Source organism: Pristiophorus japonicus, chromosome 2 (assembly GCF_044704955.1).
Source record: "Pristiophorus japonicus isolate sPriJap1 chromosome 2, sPriJap1.hap1, whole genome shotgun sequence".
Taxonomy (NCBI): Eukaryota; Metazoa; Chordata; class Chondrichthyes; family Pristiophoridae; genus Pristiophorus; species Pristiophorus japonicus.
The window spans coordinates 229,002,308-229,024,308 of NC_091978.1; the positions used below are offsets into that span (position 1 = coordinate 229,002,308).

Consider the following 22,001-nt stretch of genomic DNA (forward strand, 5'->3'; position numbering starts at 1 on the left):
ATTCTGCATTAAGGCACTCATTGCGATGGCCAATGAAAGCAGGACCTGAAGGGTCATGGGTGGATGGGATTGTCTGAAGCAAGCAGCTATGAGACGCAGTTGCACCTCCCTTCCAAGATTGCGATGGGGACTACGCCTCCTAGCTCAGGGGTGACAGGGATCCTCCTCCTCCTCCTCTTCGGATGGTACTGCTGGCTCGACCTCCAGCGGCTGTCCCCTCATGATAGCCAGGTTGTGCAGCATGCAGCAGACCACATTGATTATGGAGACCTGTTGAAGAGAGTACTGCAAGGTGCCACCAGAGCGGTCCAGGCACTGGAACCTCTGCTTAAGGATACCTATGCACTGCTCGATGATGCACCTGGTGGCACAATGAACGTCGTTGTATGCATGCTCTGGCGCTATCCTGGGGTTCCGCAGTGGAGTGAGCAACCAAGTGGACAGGGAATATCCCGCGTCCCCAAGCAGCCAACCGCAATCCTGATTCGGGATGGTGAAGACGGCGGGCACACTGGCCTGGTGCAGAATGAACGAATCATGGCTGCTGCCTCCCTTGCCCGTTGCCTCTCTGCACAGTGCTGACAGCGATGCCTTCTCCTGCATGCCACCCTGCGTCTGACTAGGTGTACCAGGTGTTGCCCTTCCAACCCTGATCCCATCCTCAGGGTGCACCCTGCCAAGCAGATCTCTGGAGCCCAGAATAACACCTACAGGCTTCCACTAAAGAGTCAGACCGGAAAATTGTACAAAAGTCTGTGAAAACCTCTGAGCATGACTCAGCAGGTTTAACAGAGCCAAAACAATTAATACAACCTATTGCCTTAATTAAAATTAAAAATGAAAGAAACTATTTTCCAACCAAACGGCCCCGATCGTGACAAAACTCTAGCGGTGTTGTGTTCGTGCACTGACTGGAAAACTTTGTGGGGGCACTGCCTGAAGAAGTCCTCCATTTGTAGCTGAAAATCGCGGATGTGGCCGTTTTCTAGTGGCCCGCCCGCTGACGACGTCACCGCGCCACTAACCCCTTTAGCGCAGCTTCACCCCACACTATGGCTCGGGGAGGGAAAAACCCCCGATCGCGGCAGCCAATCGATTATTCTCGATCGGTCGCCCAAACCCCACGGTAGCCATCCTTTTTGGGACGGTGAATTTCGGCCCCATCGTGTTCCAAATAAAAACTTAAATGACCAAGAAGAAACTATAACACTAAAGACAGAAATTGTTGGAAATAAACAATAGGCTAGTAAACAGCAGCATTTCAGATGTGTAACCCTTCATCAGAACATGAGTTACATTACAGAAACCACTGGTCCCGATTGTAATGCCAGGTGGAATCTCCGGTCAGTTAAAATTACAGTCAAGTCTCAGTGATGTCTTTGGGTCACAATGTGCATATGTAAAGAATGTGTTGGCTCCGGGCGCATGTCCTTGGGCCCTGCTCGGGGGACCAGGTTAAAACGGCAGATGTTGCGATTGTGGCGTCTTTCAGACAGGTCAAAGCTAAGGCAATTTTAACTGCCTGCCTACCTGCCAGGTTTTTGCTGAACGAGTCGGGTTAAAATCACCCCCATTTCCACAGAAGCATCTTATACTGTAAGCCATGAAGTCATAAAAATGTGTTGAAATTAAAAAAGGAACAAAGCCTTAAAAAGGAAAAGTAACAAAAGTTCTGATGAAGACTTACAAACCTGAAACATTACAGCCCGTCTTTTATCTTCACAGGTGCTGACTAACCTGCTGCCCATTTGTAACATTCCTGTTTTTAATTTCAGATTTTTAGCATTTGCCGTTTCCTTTTTATTTTAGAAGTTTTCATTACATAAAGGCAGTAATTTCTACCAAAAAAGCACACTAAACACTACAAATTTACACAAATATCACAAGATCAGTTTGGATTTAAAAAAAACTCCCTTCTGTTCATCCTTCAAGAACACAAATCCTACTCTCTCTCTATTGGAGATGGGCAATAAATGCCAGCCTTGCCAGCAACACCCACATTCCAATAATTAATTAAAAGAAAACACGTTTAAAAAAAATTGTTGTGGTCTCAATAACTTTGCTTGATATCCTTTCAGCTGTTGATATCTTGTGTGAAGAAATACTTCTCAATAGCTATTCTAAACAAGAGTCATTTATATAGCGACTTTAATGTAGGAAAATGTCCCAAGGTGTTTCACAGAAGCAAAATCAGACAAAAATCGATGCAGAGCCAACAAAGCAGATAATAGGATGGGTAACTAAAACTGTGTAAAAAAAAAAATGGGTTTTAAGGAAGGTCTCAAAAGGAGGAGATGGACAGGCAGCGAGGTTTACAGAAGGAATTGCAGAGTTTAGGGCCCCAATGGTGGGTCGATGGGAGTGGGAAATGTACAAGAAGTTAGAGGTGGATGAGCACAGAGTTCTCATAGGGCTATAGGGCTGAAGGATGTCACCGGGAAGGTTGAGGCCCTGAAAGGATTTAAACACAAGGATCAGAATTTTAAACCTGAAGCCTTGGCTGACAGAGAGCCAATGCAGGCCAATGAGCACAGGGGTGTGGGAAAACAGGACTTGGTGCAGGATAGAATACCTCACAATGTTTGAACACGGTCAGTGACGAGTCAACCAACACCACTACATCTTTTTCAACTTCCTTCTTGGCAAGTTCTGTCCTACTAAGAGCACTGATGTCTCCTATTTATTTTTGCCCTCAATTAGAATAAAGAAGAAAAGGTCACAGAAAATTTAGAAGAAAACTGATAATGTCAAGAGAAAAAGGAGCTAGTGGCATATGGGATAGGAACTCAAAGAATATTACACAAGCCTCTATTCCCAAATTGCTGTTAAGGAAACATTGGGCCAGAATTTTCTTCAAATTAATGGTGAGGCTAATGGCCCTTGCCGTTATTGATGCATAAATGGTACAGCAACTTGAGATGAGGAGCAGATGTGCAATTAACTGCAAATATCCAAAAGATACTGTCCTAGTTGTGCCGCTCCATTGTTAGCTTTGTGAAAACAACATTTCACAGTCTGCCTCATTATTGACAAGCGTTGAATGTCATGAAGTTACAGTATTTGTGCGGTCACTATGAACTAAACCCGCTGCAGATATTTAGGGCTAGTAATCAGTAGCCAAGTACCGTTTAATGGCATGATAATTGTCAATTGCTGCCAATCAACCTCTCAGCATTGCAAATTAACTATTACAAATATGGCATCTCAGGGGCTATTGCCCTGTTATGTGAAAGTGTTTTCGCCTGGGGGGAGGGGGGGGGGGGGGGGTGGTGGCTATTGGGTCCCACGATATTGCACAGGAGTTGCGGTAGCACAAATCCATTAGCGCCACACCCCACTGGTAGCTCCCCAGGCTGCTGCACCGGAATTTATGACGTCATCGGCGAGTGCGGCAACCCCTTTCCGACCCGCGGTCGAAATTGGCTAGCGTCCCGAGGCTGATGCTCGTGCCAGTGTCACAAACTGGGCCGCACGCTTAATGCGGGGCAAATGTTAAAAGGGAGGCGCACAGCCATTTTTTGTTTCTTCCCGACTTACCGGTCGAGTCACTGTGCAGTGGTCCGGGCCGCAATCTGTTTCGGTGCTGGGCTGCAGCCACATCACACCCTAGCCCTGGTGGCTCAGTGGAGGCCATCAAAGGGCCTGCAGAGCTTGCAGCATCCCTCCTCTTTAGCAATGCGCCCAGGTAGCGCCTCTGATCCCGCCCCGAAAGGAAGTGGAGCATGCGACATTGCGCTCCACCTCCTGTGAGGGACGGTAACCCAAATTTTGCTTCCGGGACGGGACTTCTGCACCATGTGGAGAATGTCCAGCCCAGAGAGATTACCGCCTCCAACCGGGACGTTAGGGAATTTTGCCCCTTGGTCTTTCAGGCTTTCAATTTTTCTGGGATTTTTTTTTTTTTAAAAAGTCACATTTTTAATTAAAAAATGTTTTTCATACTTTTCCTTTCTGTCCCTTTTTCGCTCTCTCTCTCTTAACCCAATCATTTTTTCCCTCCCATTATTTCTCTTTTTTGTACCTGATTTGACATTGAATTCACGCACTCTAATTCACCCTCCTTCTCAATCACAGTGTTTATTTTGCAATCCTCAAACAGGGCGATACCCTGCTGTTTACCCTGTTCACTCAGCTCCCAGATGCCCGGTTTCCATTGCTGCACCATTATCAGCTCACATTTTCAGCAACTTTTTAGGCAAAGTACTTTGAAGCTGAAGGGTGCCAAGGCAAGCCTAACAACAGATGCTGTTAGATGCCCTGCTGCAGCAAAATCTGGCCTATTATATCAATATCACACATTCTGCTCCTGCTATCAAAAAAAATCTCCACATTGTAGCTTTATAAAATCTTAGTATGACGATATGTAAAAAAATATATAGTACTGTGCTTACCATCCACATCCATTGCTTCTCTCAGAACTCGTAATTTCTTCTGCCGTTCTTTAATCCTTTCATAAGCGCCCGAAAGAGCAGACGAGATGGAAAGTTCCGATGTATGGTGAGATCTTTGAAGACCAAGTGTAGCTGGTACCTGCCCAAAGTCTGTGTACTTTACCTCTCTGGCTTGGGAGGTATTCTTAATTTGCCTGCCTTTCCCCTGTGGGCAAAGGCTGCGTCGATGAGTATTATCCCCAGGTGCCATTATTTTACTACCATAATAACCCAGGTCAACTGTGGAGGTCCAGAGCTTCCTATGACTAGAATCACCACTGAAATTGGGCTTCCTCTCCAAACCATTACGTCTAGATCGATGCTTGTGGCATACATCTATTGCATCTTCATGCCCAGAGGCTGTGTAATAAGAGTCCACATCTGATGTCCTGTCAGTAATTGCCAAGAACCCCATAGACTTACTAAGTCCTCGATTCAGTGAGGCCTGCTCAAAGAATTGTGCTTTGCATTTTTCAGTTGCATTCGACGCTATACATCTTTCTGAAAAAATAAAAACAAATCAAATTGTATCTACATGCAATGAGCATACAGCTGAACAGATAATAATGTTTCCTTTGCAGAGGTGAGCACCCGTGAATGCTGGATATCTGATATACAATAGAAAATATTTGAAATAAATAGCAACTAAAATTAAAGAGACATCCAAAATGTTAACCAGTCTTTTGCTTCCAGATGCTGACTGGATTTTCACTTTTTTCTATTTTTAACAAGTTCTACTATAGTTATTCCCCATTTGCTTGAAAAAGAAGATAATGGCCTTGAAATCCCGGCCTCCCCGAGTCTGTACGGAGTGTGTACTGACCTGGGAAGGCATCGCAAAAGCCAGTTTTCAGCACATAATACGCATACGCTGAAGACCGGCTTTTCCAATCTGTCAAGTTTGTGGCTTGACAGATCGCACATATCTTGGGGAGAAGGACATTCCCACAGCAGAGATTGGGCTATTTGCCCATCTCTTGCCCTGCGAGAGTGTCCTTAAAACTCTTGCGCCTGGTAAAAACAGGTGCGTAGCCTACTTTTACCAGTACAAGAGTTTTAAAACATACAAAAACAGAAAAATAAAATTTAAAAAACACATTTTAATGTTAAAAACCCTGCCCAGTAAGGTAAGTTTATTTTAACCCATCGGCAAATATTTTTTTTTTTCAAAAACATTTCTATCAACTTTAATTTCTCTAATGTATTTATGTGAGGTGTTTTTTTTATGTTTTATGTAGTATTTGGGTGTCTAGGGGTGTTTCTCATGGATAGTAGTAGGAAAAAGGTCAGTGTAGATCTTTTTAGCCATTTTCTGGCGAGCGCCCGTGTGAAGCAGAGGACCGGGATTTCAGGAAATTACAACAGGTTTTCACTGTAACATACCTACTATTCCCAAAGTATGGAATTTTCTTCACAAGAACACAATCGGACGGATTTCATGGTAAGAATAATGGTGAGGCTATCAGAACTCACCGTTATTAAAGAGTAAATCAGACAGCAACTTCCAGCATTTGCACTTGCGCTGTTAAATGCAGAAAATGTTGGAAATCTCAGCGGGTCAGGCAGCATCTGTGGAGAGAAATAGAATTAACATTTTAGGTCGATGAACCTTCGTCAAGAGTGAGTTCTGAGGAAGGGTCATCCACCTGAAACGTCAACTCTGTTTCACTCCACAGATGCTGCCTGACCCACTGAGATGGCCATAATTTTCTGTTTTTATTTCAGATTCCAGCAGCCGCAATATTTTGCTTTTGTAGAAGTTGCTGTCCGAGTTGCCCTGCTCCTCCACAAGCTTCGCTATAACAGTATCTCAGTGATTCGGTATGCAAACACAAGAAGGGCGTGAAATTGTGGTACTTACCCACTAGATACCCACTTAACAGAAAAATTTAGGGCTTGTCCATTCAAGTGTAAATGCAGTTTTAACGGCGTGATAAGTCTTAACTACTGCCAAACAACCTCTCTGGCACTGAAAATTTACTTTTAAAAGTGAACAAACGCATTCCTTCAAATTTTAGTTAATGCTGGCGATTTGAAAAAAAATTATATAAACTTTTTTCCCCTTGTTCTTTGTCTCTTAACTCTCTCTTAACCCAATCTTTCTTTCCCTCTCTCTATTTCATTTTCTATTCATGATCTTACATTGAATTAATTATAGCTTACACTTCCTGGTTTAGCCTCTGCGTGCCTCAGTAAGGATTCTTCAATCTGATTGGTTGAAAAGACCAACTGTTGCTCTCCGTTTTCAGAGGTCCCAGATCCCGTTTAGCAGGTGCTGTTCTGTATTGGACTCCCAATGACCGTAAGTTGGTGTGCAAAAGCCCACTAAAAGTCTCTGGGCAGTTGTAAGCGTAATGAATGGCTAGCGCCTTTCATTCGCTGCTGGCCGCAAAGTCCAGGCCAATATTGCAAAAGCAAAAGTAGATATGGAAACACAATGTTCTGTAACTGTTCTCATTCCACTAAATTTGAAAACAGCTACTTGTGAAATGGATGTTTTAGCTGCACAAAGATGAACAGACGTGTATGCACACCTTAAATTCGGAACCAAAGACAACTCAAATTAATGTAATCAGGTATTAAAACTACAATGCCTCCCAATAAATTGCATTTTTGAAGTAAACGATTGTCACTGAAACTATTTGAAATCCCTCTTTATTTGTAGATACTCCAAAGGTTTATTTTAACAAAGTGAATCACAAGAACCACATTGTTGCAATTTGTAAAAATTGATCAAGTTCCAAGGTACCAATCTAAGCAAGAAAAATATAGATTTTTGATTAGATATTATAAGTAAACATTCTTCCAAGTGACATTTGTCGTGCTTTTATCTGAACCTTGGTGCTATCAACTGTAAATAAAAAGTGGAGAGGTGGTTTGGAAGATTGTACTTATTGTAGACTCATGTCCTTTAATTCAGCCACCCCAGAAATAGTCACTAAAAGTCTAATGGTCTAGGAATCTATATCGGATGTTTTTATAAATGGTCATTTACTTTATAACTTTTTAAAATTCAGTACAACATATTTAGAAACGATAGAGAGGGGAAAACAGGGAGGTGGAGTTGCTGTATTAGAGATAACATAATGGCAGTAGAAGAAAGTGACGCAGCTATCAGTAAGGTAGAAATAGAATCCATGTGGATAGAGATAAAAGATAATAAAGGATCAATCACATCAATAGGGGTACTCTAATAGTGGAAGGGAGGTGAAGGAAGAAATATGCAAACAAATTAAGAAAATTAATAAAAAATATAGAATAATCATGGGATTTCAACTGCTCTAAAATTAATTGCCCAGAAGAGGCAAGTAAAGGGGATAAGGGAATGGAGTTGCTACAATGTGTACAAGATTTCTTTCCAACCCAATATGCAAGATGCCTGACAAGGGAGCATTCGCTACTGGATCTGGTAATAGGGAATGAATCAGAACAGATAAGAGAAGTAAAAGTAGGGGAACATCTAGGCAATAGTGACCATAATATAATATGCTTTAAGATAATAATTGAGAAGGATGCAAGTATGATGAAGACCAGAGTAATAGATTAGAGAAAAGCCAAATTTGTGGGACTAAGAATAAAAATTGGGAAAATAAAATGAAGAAGAATATTGGCAAGCCATGATATAGAACAGCAATGGGACCAATGTTGTTCACAATTTATATTAACGATTTAGACTTTGGAATAAAAAAAAACAATTTTTCAATTTGAGGATGACTCCAAATTAGGATGGGGATAATCAATACTGAAGAGGGCTACAACAAATTATAAGATGACGTTAAGGGGCCAAAATTCCCCCTTTCGATAAGGCCTCTGATGGCTAGAAAGTGGCGGCCACAGGGCAACGCGAAATGGCCACGACTTTCCGTGGAGGGTCCGCCATTTTAGAAACTGCCCTTCCTCAGGAGCGGAGCGGGGCGCATCCGGGACCGCTCCGCCCTTTTTCCCACCACAGCGTGCATGCGTCAACCCCTTACCATCTGGCGAGGAACCCCTCACGAAATTGCCCTGGCGAAATTGTCCCTTACCCAAAACTGCCCCATAGGTGCAGCCCTGCTGCTGCTTTTACTGTCGGTGCTCTCTGTGTGAAATGATGGCATAGCCGTCCTTAAAGGGGAGGGCGCACTGCCACGGCTGCCATGTTTTTTTTTTGTCAGCCAACTGCCAGGCCCGTCAATTATACCCCCATGATCGGCCGGACTACCAACAGACTACAAAACCCCGCGGAGTTGAATTTCACCGAACAGGCCGCTGCATCCACTGCAGCGTCCAGAACTCTTCAGAAAGGATATGTGCGCCCCGTTTCTGGCGGAGGGCAATTTCTACCCCTAATAAACTTGCAAAATAGGCATAGAATTGGCAAGTGAATTTCAACGCACAAGTGTGAGTTGGTTCATTTTGGTAAGATACATAATGAGGCCACAAAGAATTTAAATGGGGCAAAGAAACAAAGATCTTGGAGTACAAATACACAAATATTTAAAAAATAGTGACGCAGGTTAATAAGGCCATAAAAAAGCAAACCAAGCACCAGGGTTTATTTCGAGAGGGATAGAATTGAAAAGTAGAGAAGTTATGTTAAACTTATATTGAACCTTGGTTAGACCACACTGAGAGTACTGCATACAATTCTGGTTGTCATATTATAAAAAGGATATATTGGCACTGAAGAGGGTGCAGAGAAGATTTACAAGGACAAAACCAGAAATGTGAGGCTATACCCATCAGGAAAGAATGAACAGGCTGGATCTCTTTTCTCTTGGAGAGAGTGTTTCCACTTGTGTGCAAGAGCAAAACTAGAGGCCATCATTGCAAGATAGTCACCAAGAAATCAAATAGAGAATTCAGAAGAAACTTCTTTACCCAGAGAATGGTGAAAACGTGGAACTTGCTACCATGAAGTGGTTGAGGCGAGTAGTATAGATGCATTTAAAGGGGAAGCTAGATAAGCGAGAGGACGACGGCAGCGAAGAGTGACGTCATCAAGGTCCAGGTTAGTGATTGGAACGTGGGCAGATACAGCAGGAGTGGCAAGATTGGGGCAAAGGAGCAGCGAGACTATAGAGGGATGTGATCGGGGCCCAGGGGAGGCGTGAGTTCGGGGCCAGGGGCAGCACGGGTCAGTCCACACTGCGATGTGTGTGTGCACTAGGTCTGTGCAGCAGAGCTGGTCTCCAGTCGTCTTGGGTAATCATTGCCACTGGACCAAGACCCAGCTCTGTCAAGCCCGTGTGGTGGCTGGTGTGCAACGGCCATCACACGTTAAAAAAATCCACGCACAGGCATCTTCCACCCTTGAGGATGTAGTTCGGGTCCTTCATTGAAATACCCTTGAAACTCATCCGTTTTTGGCGTGGAAGCAAGTTATCCTCATTTCGAGGGACCACCTATGATGACGATGAGATAAGCATATTCTAATAGAGTTAGATGAGGAGGGAGACGGGTGAAGCTCAAGAGGGACATAAACGCCGGCATTGCAGGTTGGGCCAAAAGGCCTGTTCCTGAGCTGTATATTCTATATAATTCTACGTAGTAATGTATCTTTTTAGCAGGATTGCTACATGCTTTAGATACAGATTTGTACAACCGTTTACTAATTAATCCCCATCATTGAAGCCAGACTTAAACTGACAAGTGTGCATTCTTATTCTAAAGGAATGGATAGGAAAAAAATGCAGCAAATTTATCATAGGTCCTTTGCCCAACTGGGATTCTGACATTTACATCTGCCTTTCATCAGAGACATGGTAGAATGCCCATGATGGGGCTAGACTTTCCACTTTGCTGGCTATCGCCCCAAAAATGGGCAATGTTCCAGCCTTAGCGATGTGTCAGCCTTCATGATCGCTGAAACATCGCCCATTTTTTGGATCGTGATTTTCGGCTCAGCGATAGCCCAGCGAAGTGACATGGCTCAGTGATAGCCCAGTAATGTGGAAGGCAAAAGCTTCCCTAGCAATGGCCTTCTGCGCATGCGTGGTTTTTTTTTGGTGGACAGCTTTTTCCGCGTTTCAGGTCAGGGGTCATCCACATATGCACAGAAGGCAAAGGGAGGGGGGGGGGAGAAGATAGAGAGAGAGACGGAGACAGAGAGAGGATAGAGAGAGAGGAGGAAGCCAGAAACAGAGACAGAGAGCAGAGATCAACAAAGCAAGAGAGAGATAATCATGAGAGAAGAAAAGCAAGATAATTTAAAATGTCAGATGATTCGGTGCAGGATTGAGGGGGGGGTGGGAAGGAGAAGGGCGGCCAAACCGTTCTCTGACAAGGCGAACGAGGTCCTGGTCGTGGAGGTGCACTCCCGGTGGGCCCAGGCGTGGGAAACCTCCACCCCGGGCCTACCTCAAACTGTAGTCTAAGATCGTTGATGTCGCCTCCTCGGTGTCCCACGAGGCCAGGGGATCCGACCAGTGCCGGAAGCGCTGGAACAGCCTTGTCGCTTCAGCAAGAGTAAGTAGTTTTTTATATTGTAATGATGCAAATTCTAGTTATAATTATAAATCCTCTGGATTGAATTTAAGCTTGTTATTAATACATATATTCCCTGCTAAGATCTGGACAGGGCTATGAACCTGTGCTCTTTTTAGGCCTTTCTGACTGCTGTCACTTAGAGTGACCCAGCATGGACTAGGAGAGAGTTGCCCTTGCTCACTGTCTACTCTGGGACATTTTTGGACATCAACGGAGATTGTGGTCAAGAGAGATATTTGTGTCAAGCATTAGATCCTGAGCACGATCTTTGTTATAACCATGCATCAATTGTGGATTAAAAACCCTATTAGCATACAAAGTTGGAAATTGTTGTCTTTCCATGATGGTATCTAGTCAATTAGCTTATACCATGCTCTTTTCACTTTTGCAGAAGAAGATATCTTACAACAGGCGATGTGCGGGCAATCACCTCGGCGATGTTAGCCGAAAGTTGGCCAATCAATTTTCCGGCGATGCTCCGGCCCAACTTTGCACTTTTGAAGCAAAATGGGCGATAACATGCCGTTTTGGGTGATATATGGGCATTAGCCCAGCGATATGAGGTGGAAAGTCTAGCCCATAGAATTCTTTACCCTCCAGAGCTAAGGAAAGTAGCTTGAAGAAATTATCTTAATTTTCATTCATTATACTTCCAAAACTTGAGAACGTTTCTTATGCTGTCATGCAGGGAAAGGTTCACTACAAGCTCAGCTTTCAAAACTAGGTCTGCAACTTGCTGTACTCAGGTAGACTACTTGAAATCTGATATGCATGGTCTCAAATAGCTTGTATCCAAGCTTTGAAACTACGTCACTATATCTTGAAGCTGTAAGATGCAATTACTAGTTTTCTGTAGGTTGCTTTCCATATATGATTATATTGCCTTGCTTTGTTCTTGCTGTACAATAGCTTATATAATTGCCTAATTTGCTTTAGAAGTTGAATAACTAACATACATCACCTACTTCAGTGCTGTGGGGCGTGCTTGAAAGCCAGAGGGGCCAAGATTGCCCCACTCTTTAATGTCCATTACCACCGGGCAGTAAGGCCTTTCCGACTGAGGGCAGGCGGATGGTCCGTCCCATCCGAGATTGCCCCCAGTTCGGGGGCAGCGGACAGTTTCCGCCACGCCCCGTATTCCCGCCCCATTGGGCACGCGCCGACTCCTTTCTGTCCCGTAAGGGAAATTGCCACGCGGGAGCGGAGCCGCCGCCAACTCAGTGCCCCCGACAGCTTTTCCTGGAGGGAAACTGACAGTGGCTGGAAGGCGCGTCCGCCCTTAAATGGGAGGGCGTACTGCCGCGGCCGCCATTTTATTTTAATTGGTGGCCGATTCTGAAGTCGGACCGACAATGGCGGCCACGGGTTCGGCCGACCTGCCAACAGGCAGCTTGGCATCTCTTCTTGGGTGCTGGGTCATTGGCCCGGTTGAAGCCCTCCCTGGTGGCCCAGTGGGCACCACTAAAGTGGCTGCAGAGCTCTCAGCGGCTTTCCCCTTTAACTGAATGGGAGTGACGTTGTTACACGTCAGCTGTCCCAAACACCACCGCAACGAATTAACACACAAACTTTCCCTCTACTCTCTGCCCCATGGATTCGGGTGGAGAATATTCATTGCGGCGGAGGGCAATTTCGGCCCCAGAGTGTGTGTGCATGTATAAATTCAACTAAATCAGCAATCTCCTCAACAGAAAGCAATGTCTCAAGCTACAATTCCCAACTTTCTCTGCTGTTCATCTCTATAGGTTAGCTATTTGCTCTGATCAATATTAACCTTGTACAATTGTTTAAACACTTGGAGCCCCATCCAAAATCTTATAAGAAATCTTTCCTTCCCTTCCTACCCCTCCTGCACGACATCATTTGACATAGAAAGCAGACAAAATGGAAGTCTACAAGATTCCTCCACAGGATAGCTTTTTTCCACGGCTGTGTTTATTTAAAAATGTATTTTAAGGCATCAATAAGAGAGCTGATATCACAATAAAAATGATAAATATGTATAGAAATCAAATCTATTACAAAAATGCAACCTACAAATAGCACAGAAATAGAGAAAACAAAAACTCACACATCAAATCAGCATTTCTAAAAATCATCCACAAAATGTCTTAGAAACAACTGCATTTGACTAGTTAAAATCATGTCAGGTGACCTTTCAACTGTGCTAAGTACATTGAAACACATCCCCAAACAATTTGCACACAATTTGTAAGCAGTACAGCAAATATATATTTTTTTAGGTTTCCACAGTGCACATCCAGGCTGGTGTTTGAATAAAGGTTAGAAATTGCACAGAATTTAAGTCATGTTGATAAGCAGCTCATTTTCACTGAAGATTCCCCCTTGCTCTTTTAAAAGTAAGTTGTGCCACAATTTAATACCACTATAAGGCAATGTTTGGAATATTTTGCATTTATTATTATGCTCTTAAAATTAGTACCTGTTGGTCTGGGTTTTCACAGAGAATATAGTAGAAATCTGACTAATAACATTCTTGGACCTCAGATCAAACACAAGATAAAGCATAATTGGAATAACATTAGATGAGGAAATAGTTACTCGGTGGAAAGATTAGTATATTGTAAATAATGCTGGGATAAGTAAATCACAAAAACTATGGCGCTAAACCAGAGCACCATTTTGTCGTCATGCACTCTGCTGCCTTTTATGTAAAACAAAATCTGCAATGCTCCTTAAACCATTTCATAATTATAAAATAATGTTTTTATAATGGGCCGTAAATTGCGGTCTCTCCGGGTGCGTACGATGTGTGCACGCACCCGAAGAAGTCCCGCAAATTCTGGGTTTAAGCGGCACTTCGCAATCGCCTAAACCCGGCACTTATGATCTGTCAAAATTTCTTTAAACAGAGCGTACGAATGCGAAAGTAAAGGGCCTCCGCGGCAGAGAGTTGTACTATTTGCCCAACTCCTGTCCAAAGAGTGGCCTGCTTTTACCAGCGTAAGAGTTTCAAAAGAGAGCGAGTTTCGAGAGTGTGTGAGCGTTTCAAGAGATAGAGATAGAGAGAGCGCGCGCTTCGAGAGAGAGAGAGAGAGAGAGAGAGAGAGAGAGCATTTCAGGAAAGAGAGAGCGAACAAACATTTCAAGAGAGAGAGAGTGAGATTCAAGAGAGAGCGAGCGAGCGACAACTGTGAGCTACAACAAGAAATCTGCATGATGTCCTGGAGGGGTCAAGGACAGAGTCTATATGGCTAGAGTTAAGAAATAATGAGGTGCCATTACACTACTAGGCATATTTTATAGGCCACCAACTAGTGGGAAAAACTTGGAGGAGCAAATTTGCAGAGAAAAATAGAGAGAGATGCAAGAACTAGAGACTAGTGATAATGGGGGACTATATCTTAATATAGACTGGGATAGTAATAGTGTAAAGGGCAGAGAGGGGGAAGAATTTCTGAAGTGTGTTCAAGAGAACTTTCTTGATCAGGATGTTTCCAGCCCAACAAGGAAGGAGGCATTGCTGGATCTGGTTCTGGGGAATGAGGTAGGTCAAGTGGAGCAAGTTTCAGTCGGTGAACATTTAGGGAACAGTAATCAGAGTATCATAAGGTTTAGATTAGTTATGGAATAAGACAGGTAGCAAATTAGAGTAAAAATACTTAATTGGAGACCAATTTCAGTGGGATGAGAACGGATCTGGCCCGGGTAAATTAGAATCAAAGATTGGCAGGTAAAACTGTAGAAGAACAATGGGCTGCCTTTAAAGAGGAAATAGTTCGGGTACAGTCAGGGTACATTCCCACTAGGGGGAAAAGTAGGGCAACTAAATTCAAAGCTCCCTGGATGCCGAAAGAGATAGAGTAAGATGAAACAGAAAAAGAGCACGTAGGACAGATGTCAGTTCAAGAATACATCTGAGAATCAGGCTAAATATGCAAAGTTCAGAGGAGGCATGAAGAAGAAAATAAGAGGGGCAAAGAGAGGGTACGAGAATAGAATGGCAGCTAACAAAAAAGGTAATCCAAAAGTCTTCTATTGGAATATAAATAGTAAACAGGTTGTATGAGGAGGGATAGGGCCGATTAGGGACCAAAAAGTAGACCCATGCATGGAGTCAGAGGGTATGGCTGAGATACTAAATGAGTATTTTGCATCTGACTTCACCAAGGAAGATGATGCTGCAATAGACATAGTGAAGGAGGATTTAGAGGCAATACTGGATGGGATAAAAATTGATAAAGGTGAGGTACTGGAAAGATTGGCTGTACCTAAATAGATTAGTCACCAGGACCGGATGGGATGCATGCTAGGATGTGGAAGGAAGTGAAGGAAGAAATCACGGAGCTCCTAGCCATAATCTTCCAATCCTCTTTAGAAAGGGGGCTAGTGACAGAGGACTGGAGAATTGCAAATGTTATACCTTTGTTCAAAAAAGGACGTAAAAATGGAAAACCATGTTTTACCAACTTGGTCGAGTTTTTTGATAAGGTAACAGAGAGGCTTGATAAGGGCAATACGGTTAACGTGGTGTACATGGATTTTCAAAAGGCGTTCGACAAAGAGCCACATAACAGGCTTGCCAGCAAAGTTGAAGCCCGTGAAATAAAATGGACAGTGGCAGCATGGATACGAAATTGGCTAAGTGACAAGAAACAGAGTAGTGGTGAACGTTTGATTTTCGGACTGGAGGAAGGTATACAGTGGTGTTCCCCAGGGGTCAGTTCTAAGACCACTGCTTTTCTTGATATATATTAATGATTTGGATGTGGGTGTACAGGGCACAATTTCAAAATTTGCAGATGACACAAAACTTGGAAGTATACTGAACAGTGAGGAGGATAGTGATGGACTTCAAGAAGACAGACAGGCTGGTGGAATTGGCAGACACGTGGCAGATGAAATTTAATGCAGAACAGTGCAAAGTGATTCATTTTTGTAGAAAGAATGAGGAGAGGAAATATAAACTAAAGGGTACAATCCTAAAGGGGGTGCATGAACAGAGACGTAGGTGTATGTGCACAAATCATTGAAGGTGGCAGGACACATTGAAAAAGCAGCTGAAAAAGCTTACCGGCTTCATGAATAGAGGTATAGAGTACAAAAGCATGGAAATTATGAAGAACCTGCATAAATAACTGGTTCGGCCTCAACTGGAGTAGTGTGTCCAATTCTGGGCACTACACTTTAGGGAGGATGTAAAGGCCTTGGAGAGGGTGCAGAAAAGATTAGCAAGAATAATTCCAGGGATGAGGAACTACAATTACGTGGATAGACTGGAGAAGCTGGGGTTGTTCTCCTTAGAGCAGAAAAGATTGAGAGAAGATTTGATAGAGATGTTCAAAATCATGACGCGTCTGGACAGAATAGATAGAGGGGAACTGTTCTCATTGGCAGAAGGGTCGAGAACCAGAGGACACAGATTTAAGGAGATTGGCAAAAGAACCAAAGGCGACATAAGAAAAAACGTTTTTACACAGCGAGTGGTTAGGGTCTAGAATGCTCTGCCTGAAAGGGCGGTGGAGGCAGACTCAATCGCAGCTTTCAAAAGAGAGTTGTATAAGTAACTGAAAGAAAAAAAATTGCAGGGTTACAGAGAAAGGGACTAGCTGAGGTGCTCTTGCAGAGAGCCAGCACGGGCTTGACAGGCCAAACAGTCTTCTTCCGTGCTGTAACCATTCTATGATTCTATGAATATAGGCCTAGTCTCCTCAATTTCTCATCATAGAAGAATGCCCCATTCCCTGGAATCAGTCTGTGAACCTTTGCTGCACTCCCTCCAAGGCAAGTATATCCTTCCTTAGGCGGTCGTAGGCCTTCTCCTTGAACTGCTGCAGTCCTTATGCTGATGGGGCTCCCATGGTGGTGTTAGGTTGAGAATTCCATGATATTGACCCTGCAAGCAATATCCTAACTGATAGAGTGGTGTAAGTTGGGTAAGCAGGTGGTAGCTTACCAAAATGCTGTACTAGTAAGCTGCGTAATTTTAACTGTGTAGAATTTAACAATATTTCGCAAAGATTCCTGGTACCTTTCCCCTGCAGAGGAGAAGAATCCCTTTCTGGACTTTTAAAATGGAAGGAAAACTTCGGGACACAAATGAGTTTTAAAGGGGGCGACGAGGCCTGCAGGGGATACATTCATGGAGACACACCCCCCCCCCCCCCCTAGTGTTTGGACTCATAGGAAAGGGAATTTAATTTGGAACTATCTACCAGAAAGTTTGAAATCCTAATGTGCACCTAAAGAAACTACAAACTTTAATCGAATTTGGGATTTTTAAAAAGGTGAATATTGGGTCTGCAAGAAAAGGGGTGGGGTCAATCTCTAAAGGGCCAGTTTGGACATTGGAGCTAATCAAATTGTCTGGGAACTGTTTACCCTCGAAACTTGCCCCTAGAAAACATTAGCATTCAAACAATCGACCATGGAACAAACATTATCACCCCACCCAGAAGACCCAAATATCACATACATATTCCAACACCTTTTTAACAAGCATAGAAATATCTGGCTCAGGCCAGACTAGCACAATGGACAAGAGCTCATCAACTTCGAAAAGCCTATTAACGCCAGATTAAAACCACTTAATCAAGCTGCAAAATCGAAACAAAGAGCTGGGGCTAGATTTGGTGGGAGATAAGGAAGCCTTTTTGGGGTATATCTATTCCCAGTTTTACCAGGAAAATAAACAGACTCGAACACAGACAGACACAAGCAGCTGGAGCTGGGGAGTGAAGAAATGGAGTAGTGAAGGAAACTACAAGAAATCGTCATGGGCCGACCGAGCACAAGGCCCACGAAATGGAAGGTTGTCAGCAACCAAATTGACAACCACTCTACAATCTACTTCTGATTGACCCAACGGGTGAGAAATTACCAAAAAGGACTAACTAAAACTATTCCTAACCAAAGAAAGTGGGTACTTACCCCATACATCCAAAACGCAAGTTACGGCATGAACGGACGCACCCCAACCGAAGACTACGCAGTCCAAAGTCCTCTCCTCTGTCTGGGGTATGGCTCGCTTAAAAGGCCAAGTGCAGCGAACCCCGAAACAGTGATTCACCGGCAACGGTCTAAAAGGATTGGTGAGCATAGCCCCTGAACCCCCAGAGCTATAACTTAGTTAGTTTGGGGAATTGGGAGGGAGAGGCTGGGATAACTTGTGTAAATGTATCAGCATTCTCTTCTTTACCCCGTTTAGAGTTTGAGCTATATTCTTTTCCCCACAGGTTGTATTTTGACATTTTATTCAATGTATTGTACCCCTCAGTGTGTATTGGCATCACTATTCTGTGTGTGTTATTAAAGGTGTGACACAATAAAGCCATACCTGCTTCCTACCTTGAAACCGATTGTCTGTCCAAGTCTGTCACAGTCCCTTCATAATTCCAGTGTCTAGAACCAAGGGTGTGGGAGCGATTCGGAACCACTCATATAAGGTCAGAAGGGAAAGCTGACCCCCCCTGAAAATCACCCCTTACAACTGTTCAACTCCAACAGTACCCCAACAGAAGGAACAGCAGAAGAATGGGGATACAAACAAAGTAGTAATATATTGAAAATTTAGGAAAGATAAAAGTTCCAAATGTTGAAAACATATTAATGTATAGAATTTACAGAAACAAATAGGAGAAACCTAAACAAATAAATGGGTTATGGAAAAAAAAAAATCAAGAAAGTCAAAATGAAAATAGGAACAGAAATAAATGTCAAGTGGGCAATACATTTTTGGCAAATTATGTACTGAAGTTGAGAGATGTCAGTACCGGAGAGAGGAGCACTCAATCATTTTTGACATCCAGCATCAGAAGTCCAAAGTACAATCTGCAGAGGAAGGTTCCAACTACACTGACCCAACAACTTGCCTTAGCTTCGACCTCAGGAGAGTCTGAATTGTGTTGTTAGTGGCTTTAGTGCTGGTATAACAATTTTCTATCCACCCATTCTATGTCAGTTAAACTACAACAAGTGGTGGAACATCTATCATTTTCACTGACAGCATAAGCTAGCCGGTACAATTTGGGCCTCCTGGCTGGACCTCCTGCAGCGGCTGGAAAACTCGACACAACCTGGACCTCCCGGGACGACCCGTCGTGACTTGGGCCACAAGACTGGACCTCCTGCAGTGGCTGGACGCGACCTGGACCTCCCGCAGTGATTGGGCGACTGGACCTGGCTATCGGGCATCCACCTCCTCCCCATCTGGATCTCTCCTTCCCCGCTGATGGCCTGATCTCCTCTCCTTCTCCAGCACGTGGTGAGTACAATGGCTGTGATCCCCCTGCCCTCCCATTCTGAACCCAGTGCACTGTTGGCCCCACCGCCCCCCACCCCCCTCCAATGCCTGCCCCCAACCAAGCCTTGGACCACCTACCACAAAGGGCGCTACCCAGCGCCAAGCCTGCGGCCAACACCTCGCTGTAGGCAATTAGGACCATATAGCAGTGCCTGGTCTCCAATCGTCCTGGACCCCCTTGCCACTGGACCATGACCTCGCTCAGCTAAGCCAGTGTGGTAGCTGGTGTGCAACGATCACCCCATGTTAAAAGAAATCACGCACAGGTATCTTCCACTCCTCTAACATGAAGTTCCAGACCTGGAACGTCAGGACCCTCATGGACATCGCCAATAGCGACAGACCGGAATGCCGCACCGCCATAGTTGCCCGGGAACTTAGACACTTTGATAGCGACATCGCAGCCCTAAGCGAAAACTGGCAGGCAGTGGAAGGCCAGCTCAAGGAACAAGGTGGAGGTTACACCTTTTTCTGGAAAGGGAAACCAGAGGCAGAATGCCGCCTCCACGGAGTCGGCTTCACCATCAAAAACAAGCTGTTCGACCGCCTCAAAGACTCCCCCTACAGGACTAACGAACGCCTCACGACGTTTTGACTCACCCTATCCCGGAACCAGTGCGCCACAGTCATCAGTGCTTACGCCCCAACACTCGATGCAACAGATGAGGCCAAAGAAGGTTTTTACTCCAACCTCAAAAAATCCCTGACCTGTGTCCCCGCGGGCGACAAACTGATCTTCCTCGGTGACTTCAACGCCAGGGTCAGCAAGGACACAGACCTCTGGGGAGGCGTGATTGACAGAGAGGGGGTAGGGAAAGCCAACTCCAGCGGTAACCTACTCCTGACAAAATGTCTAGAACATGAACTTGTCATCACCAACAACTTGTTCCGCCAGAGGGACAAATACAAGGCATTGTGGCAACATCTTCGCTCCAAACACTGGCACCTGCTCGACTATGTCATCGTCCGAGCCAGGGATCGCAAGGATGTGCACATCACCTGTGCCATAACAGGAGCTGATGACTGCTGGATGGACCACTGCCTAATCCGATCCATCATTGATATCAACATAGACCAAAGCGAAGGGGGCAGCAGAAGCAGTGTCACAACAAAGTCAATGCCGGGGCACTTAAGGACCCAGCTAGGGGAGCCCTTTACAGTCAGCGCCTCACAGCTAACCTGGCGTGCCTTGATGACCCCGAGATGCAGAATGTCCACAGCATTTGGTCTGCCCTCCAGGTCTCCATAACCAGTGTCTGCAAGCAGACGCTCAGTCACTCAACCAGAAAACACCAGGACTGGTTTGATGAGAATGATCAGGAGAGTCAAGAAGTAATAGACTGCAAGCACAGGGCGTTTGAGCCTTAAAACAGCAACCCAACTTGGGAGCAGCAAAGCAGCATTACAGACGGCTAAAGGCTAAGGTCCAACAAAAAACCCGGGACCTAAAGAACAGGTGGTGGATGGAGAAAGGACAGGAGATACAGCAGCTGGCCGACAACCATGATGTGCGAGGTTTCTTCACCGCAGTCAAGGCCACATACGGACCAAACTCCCAAGGCCCTACCCCACTCCTGGCTAAGAAAGGGGAAACACTCATCAAGTACACCGAGGCAGTCAGGGCACGCTGGAAGGAACATTTCGAAGATCTCCACAATCGAGACTCTGCCTTTCACTCGAGTGTTCTCGACTCCATTCCGCAGCACGCTACCCGCCACCACTTCAGTGAGACCCCCAACACTGCACGAGGTAGAAAAAGCCATAAGACAGCTAAAAAAACAAGGCTACGGGAGCGGGATGGAATCCCTGCTGAGGCACTGAAGTATGGCGGAGAGGCACTACTGACACGAATACACGCCCATATCTCTCATCTGGAGGGAGGAGAGCATGCCGGGAGATCTCAGAGATGTAGTGATCGTGACCATCTTTAAAAAAGGGGACAAGTCTGACTGCGGCAACTACAGAGGAATCTGCCTGCTATTAACCACTTAGAAAGTCGTCGCTAGAGTCCTCCTCAACCGACTTCTCCCCGTGGCGGAGGAGCTCCTCCCGGAGTCGCAGTGCGGATTTCGTCCACTCCGGGGCATAACGGACATGATTTTTGCAGCGCGACAGCTGCAAGAAAAATGCAAGGAGCAGCGCCAGCCCTTATACATGGTCTTCTTCGACCTTACAAAGGCCTGTGACACGGTCAATCGCGAAGTCTATGGAGTGTCCTCCTCCGTTTCGGATGCCCCCAAAAGTACGTCGCCATCCTCCGCCTGCTCCACGACGACATGCAGACCGTGATCCTTACCAACATATCCATCACAGACCCAATTCATGTCTGGACCGGGGTCAAGCAGGACTGCATCATCGCCCCAACCCTCTTCTCAATCTTCCTCGCTGCCATGCTCCACCTCACAGTTGATAAGCTCCCCGCTGGAGTGGAACTAAACTACAGAACCAGTGGGAAGCTGTTCAACCTTCGCTTTCTCCAGGCCAGGCCCAAGACCACTCCAACCTCTGTCGCCGAGCTACAGTACACGGACGACGCCGGCGTCTGTGCACACAGAGGCTGAACTCCAGGACATAGTCGACGTATTTACCGAGGCGTATGAAAACATGGGCCTTATGCTAAACATTAGTAAGACAAAGGTCCTCCACCAGCCTGTCCTCGCCGCACAGCACTGCCCCCCAAACATCAAGATCCACGGCGTGGCCCTGGACAATGTGGACCACTTCTCCTATCTTGGGAGCCTGCTATCAACAAGAGCATCATAGACGACGAGATCCAACACCACCTCCAGTGCGCCAGTGCAGCCTTTGGCCGCCTGAGGAAAAGAGTGTTTGAAGACCTG

General features: G+C 45.0%; 1 protein-coding gene across 1 annotated transcript in view; it reads right to left on the bottom strand.

Moving 5' to 3' along the window:
• ptpn13 (protein tyrosine phosphatase non-receptor type 13) overlaps nucleotides 1–22,001 on the bottom strand; it is a 361,948-nt gene that overhangs the window by 221,086 nt on the left and 118,861 nt on the right. Inside the window, exon 7 of the mRNA XM_070871054.1 lies at nucleotides 4,392–4,931. Within this exon, the coding sequence (XP_070727155.1) occupies nucleotides 4,392–4,931 (540 nt within the window). The remainder of the gene's footprint in view (nucleotides 1–4,391; nucleotides 4,932–22,001) is intronic.